At 40.6% G+C, this 5414-nt stretch overlaps 1 protein-coding gene across 3 annotated transcripts in view; it reads right to left on the reverse strand.

The window, feature by feature from the left end:
* PIK3R4 (phosphoinositide-3-kinase regulatory subunit 4) overlaps positions 1-5080 on the reverse strand; it is a 79630-nt gene extending 74550 nt beyond the window's left edge. For 2 of the 3 annotated variants that reach the window (XM_059390912.1, XM_059390910.1), the window contains exons 1-2: positions 4559-5080; positions 3000-3776 (exon numbers count right to left, since the gene is read on the reverse strand). In XM_059390912.1, the coding sequence (XP_059246895.1) occupies positions 3000-3732 (733 nt within the window). In that variant the 5' untranslated portion in view covers positions 3733-3776; positions 4559-5080. The remainder of the gene's footprint in view (positions 1-2999; positions 3777-4558) is intronic. The other variant, XM_059390911.1, reaches the window with a different exon arrangement.
* Between the last annotated feature and the right edge of the window lie 334 nt (positions 5081-5414).

Below are 5414 nucleotides of genomic sequence, written 5' to 3' on the forward strand. Positions count from 1 at the left end.
TCACAGGGTCCTGGGATTGAGTCCCGCATCGGGCTCTCTGCTCAGCAGGGAGCCTGCTTCCCTCTCTCTCTCTCTGCCTGCCTCTCCATCTACTTGTGATTTCTCTCTGTCAAATAAATAAATTAAATCTTTAAAAAAAAAAAAATAACAACACAGTGTCTCATACATAACAGATAATACTCCAATATTTGTCAAGCAAATGAAAGATCTCCAGGAAAAGGGTCCTGCCCACTTATATGACCAGAGACAGAGAATATATACCTTCTCTAAAACTAGCAGCCAGGAACCAAGGATATCCATCAAGATGGAGAAAAGTAACATTCAAAACCCAAAGAGCCTACATCAAATCTTAGGAGAGGTGGACAGATCCCACCCACCTCTTTCAAAAAAAATGAAAGGGCCTCTATGGTGTAGACTCTGGTTTGGAAAAAAAAAAAAAAATGATGAGTAAGTTTATGAAACTATAATGCACACAGAAAGCATAAATATAAACTTTGCATCGACCCCTGAAATTTTAAAACTCCAACAAACTTCCAGTTATTAAATAAATAAGTCACAGGGATGTAATATGTGCCTATTATACCTCAGTTTTAAAAAAAAAAAAAAAGCCTATAAATGATCCCAAGATTAAAAAGTGATCAAATTTCTAAGCTAAAGAATCCTATTTATAAAATCATAATTTTAAAAATAAAAATGGTTTGCCAAAAATTTAGATAAATTCACTGGTCAAAAAAAGTCAGGACTCTGGGGCGCCTGGGTGGCTCAGTGGGTTAAAGCCTCTGCCTTCGGCTCAGGTCACGATCCCAGAGTCCTGGGATCGAGCCCCACGTCGGGCTCTCTGCTCAGCAGGGAGCCTGCTTCTCTCTCTCTGCCTGCCTCTCTGCCTACTTGTGATCTCTGTCTGTCAAATAAATAAATAAAATCTTTTAAAAAATAAATAAAAAAAAAGTCAGGACTCTGATGAATTACACTTCTAATCTTGTTATTTACACAGCCTGGAGGATAACCCTAGCTTATCAAAAAATACCCCTCATTATTATCTCAGGACACAGATTAGTGAGCTGAATGGACAGGTTTGTAGTAACAATTCTTGTTCATTACCCTCAATGAAATACATTTCTTCATTAATTATGTTACTTTTCCTACATAATCTAAAATACAGCTCAATTTACGTTTTCTTTGCAGAAATCCTACAGGGGGATAAACCCAATCTTGGCAAAATTCATGAAAAATGGCATGGATGCAGAGCTCACACGGTTATTCTTCAGGATACCATTTTCAGCCGATTTTCTTCCCAAAAGTTCATAAAGAATCTAGAATCTGTAGCCTGGCTTGAAGTGGTCTGGGTATGTGAAATAATGTATATTAATGCATCGTATTTTCTTCTAGAGAAGAAGGACACTGATTGCATCAAAATCTTTAAGGGGATCCAAAAAAAGCTTAGGAATCACTTTTTTACAAACACTTCCTAGTTACAAACTCATTCCCTTAGCTACAATTACTATCTATCTCCTGGTAACTACGAAATCTCCACCTCCATCCCAATTCTCTCTGCAACAAACGTTTATAACCAAATGCCTATTGTACATCTTCTCCTGGATATCCCCCAGACACCTTCAACTCAACATACCTAACAGAGACTTCATCATCTTCTCACCCCCTTTACCTGTTCTTCCCCCATTTCTTTTATGTCAGTGACCATCATTGCCAATCCACCCAATTTCCCACGCCGGGGTGAAAGGAGTGTTCTTGACTTCACCTACCAATCAATCACCAAGTCCTAACAATTCTACCTATTAATTATCTCTGAAGTATTCTTTATTCCACTCCCTCTCCAATTCTGTCACAACTTTAAGCTTATCAGGGTCCTATCCTTTCTGACTATGACAGTTTACTTCTAGCTGGTTTTCCCATCTATAAGGTAGCTCCCCTGCTATCCACTCTCCGTGCTACAGCTTTTATCTAAAATATATATCTGATAATGCCCCTGAATGGTAGCATGGGCATGCCAGACCCTTTCTGATCTGGGGCCTGCTTACCTCACACTCTACACTCTATGTTCCAGATAAAACAAACTACTTAAAATGTCCTCGTGCTCAGATGTTCAAGTCTTTGTATAAGCAACACTCTGTGCCTGAAACAAGCTACCTTTGCCATAGTTAGCTCCCAATCTTCTTTCAGTTCTCTTAAAATCATCTGGGTGACTGGCTGGCTCAGTCGGTTAAGCATCTGACTCTTGGTTTCAGTTCAAGTCAGGCTCTATCCCATAGGTCTTGAGATTGAGCCCAATGTCAAGCTCCCTGCCCAGTGGGGAGTCTGCTTGAAGATTTTCTCCCTCTGTCCCTCCCCTAACTCACTCAAGCAAGCACACTCTCTATAATAAATCTTTAAAAAATTTATACCATCTTCCAATAAAGAGGCCTTTCCTGCTACTGACTCTCTACCCACACCACTGACACTAGTATTTTTATGCTCCTATAACACCACCCTGTGCTTATCACCGCCACAGCAAATCACACTGCATTGAAATGTCCTTTTTCATTTTCATATCCATCTCCCCATTAAATGTAAACACCTTGAAAAGAGGGACATAATTATCCATCCATCTCCAGCCACTAAAGAAAGTGCCTTGGGGTACCTGGCTGGTTCATTGGGTAGAGCATGCAACTTTTGATAGTGAGTCATGAGTCTGAGCACCACACTGGGTTTACTTTAAAAAAAATTTTTTTTTAAAGTTTACTTTGTTTAAAAAAGTGTCTAATACATACAGAAGAATTCAAATATTTCTGAAATATTTGAATAAATGAACCACTCTGCATTTCCTAGGCACTTAAATATGTCCAAAGAAAGACGGCTATATCTATCTGAATAATAAATAGTGTATGAAATACCAAGAAAGTAGTTTTTCAACATATGGAATTTTCTAAAAGCTACAATTCAATGTTTCAAGTTAAAATATATGCGCATCCCCCCTTGGCAAATTCGACCCATTCAAATACCTGCTGAAAAGATATCCATTGCCCTCTTCAACTCTCCTCTTGTTCTCTGATTACTATTTAAGTCTACAAGTGGAGTTGAAGGATCCCTCATGTATTCTAACTCAGTGGCAAACAATCCACCATCAACAAAACGTTCAGGAGCAATATAGCAAGTTCTCCTCCGTGAAGTGTCAAAGAAATAGTTGAAATCTGCTGGGTTGTCCTCTGGAAGATAAGTGGGCTTAAAACTAGCAAAATCAGTTAGAAGGACCCAATTCCAACTGGTGACCATTACATTCTCAGTCTTGATGTCCCCATGACGGACTCCAGATTTGTGTGCTTGGTCCACAGCTGTCAGAATCTGGAAAGCAATCCAACGCTTTTCAATGTTATTTAAGAATGGACGGGTACTGATGCGATCATAAAGGTTGTCTCGCACATATTGCCTAAAGAGCATGGCTGCTTTCTCAGATGCTTTTTCTACTGCTTTCTGAAAAGGTAGACAGTTCTGTGCAGAATGAAGCCTGATTTTCAGTTCCTCTAGCTCTTGTTTATAGCTGGTTAAAGGCAATGTGGGATCCTGAATTGCAAAGACCTTCACAACCACAAGGCCTTCTCGGTGCTTCGCTCGAGCAACTTTAAAAAACCGAGTACTTCCCAGACTCTTATCATATTCAAAATCATGGATGTCTGAGAAATAACTCTCCACAGAAAGGATCTGGGAAGGAGCAATGCCAGCAAGCTGATTTCCCATAATGTCAGCAAGCCCCTCTGGGTCAGTAAGTCAGGATACTATACCTATTTTAAAAAAGAGAAAAAAAGAAGAAGAAAAGATACAAGCAATGAAACATCATTATTTATGTATTCTCTTCCTAAAAGATAGACGCACCATATTTCTCTTTCACTGAAAGCACTGTATCTAGTCTTCTAGGAAGCCTCTAAGTTTTAAACACATTTCTCTAAAAAGACCTTGTTATTTTATGTTGTCCTTTCCAGGAGCTGAACCATATTTAAATAGACCGCTTCAATATTAAGTTGAAAATGTTAGAATGTGTATTTTCTTCCATTTAAATTTAAAAATTAATGAGCCTTTACTATGCGTCCAGCATTGTGCTTGGGACTATGAGGGTCACAACAGTATTATATGACACAGTCTTTGTCCATGAAGAACCTGTGGTCTTGGATGTAAGACACAAACACATTAAAAACTTTAAAAATTGTTAAAAAGTAATAATAATTAAAAATAAAAACTTAAAACGGACTAAAAATCGCCTAAATCAAATAGGTCACTGAACTCCTCAAAGAACAAGCCAAAATTTAAAAAATAAAAAAAAATTTTAAAAATCAGTGACTCCTGGGCCCTTCCAGCCTAATTCCAGTGTGCTAGTTCCCACCAGCTAACAGAAGGCATAAAGTTGTTTGACGTGCAAGAACAAGGAAGAAACCATGGCAGAGACGTTAAAGAAAAGTAAACTAAAATAACACACTTGTTAAACACACTAGGGTTCTCCTAGCTCATAATGTGCAGGATAAAAAAGACACTCATACACACACGACCATTCGCACATATAAACATTTACCCTAGGACTCTGAAAAGTGTCACAAGTCGGTCACTAGCTCACACCGAGGTCATGACGGATCACTTCTGGGTCTGCGCGGGATTGGGAGTCAGCAGCCCGGCGAGCCTTGGACAAGCCTTCCGTATGAAGGGTCTTCCTTCAAAGGCAGCAGGTGGGACGTTGGGGGAGCGAGGCCGAAAAGTGCCAGTTTCCAGAAACCAAGCTGGTCCGCGGAGAAGTGAAAAACTCCCGGTGCCGCAGTAGATGAACGAAGCTAAGCTGAAGGGATGCCCAGATACCCAGAGTTGCCCCCGCCGGTCCTCTACTCTGCCCCGAGAGCCATGCGTCCCCGGGCCTCACCCTCCTCTCGCGCGGGTCTCTGGAACCTCAAAGACCTCTACACTCCTCTAGAGCCTCACCACCAGGCGGCCAGGTGGGACCCGGATACAGCGGGAGGCTTCCAGTTCCAGGAAAATACCACTTCTTCAGCTGAGGCTGACACCGTAAACGCCGAACTCCCGGGAAAGCTGCCGGCTCTGACCTCACTTCCTGTTATAGGACGGAAGTGACGACAGAGAAAGATTTGAGGTAGCGAGCAAGTGGCACGGGAGTTGGTTGCTAGGAAACGAAGGAAGGGCGGGGCCTCATTCTAAGCACCTGGAGGAAGGAAATAAATTGTTCTCTCAATTTATTTCAATTATTTCCCATCCTGGTCTTCTAACGTTCCCTAAACGTCTATCGTTCTGGCATCCCCAGAACGGGGTTCTTTAAGAGAATTCACAGTTTTATTTAGGAAAGTTAATATATCCCAAGGTGAATTTTTTCGGAGCTTTATTGAGATATAATTTACATACTATAAAGTACACCTGTTAAAAAC

Source organism: Mustela nigripes, chromosome 2 (genome assembly GCF_022355385.1).
Source record: "Mustela nigripes isolate SB6536 chromosome 2, MUSNIG.SB6536, whole genome shotgun sequence".
Taxonomy (NCBI): domain Eukaryota; kingdom Metazoa; phylum Chordata; class Mammalia; order Carnivora; family Mustelidae; genus Mustela; species Mustela nigripes.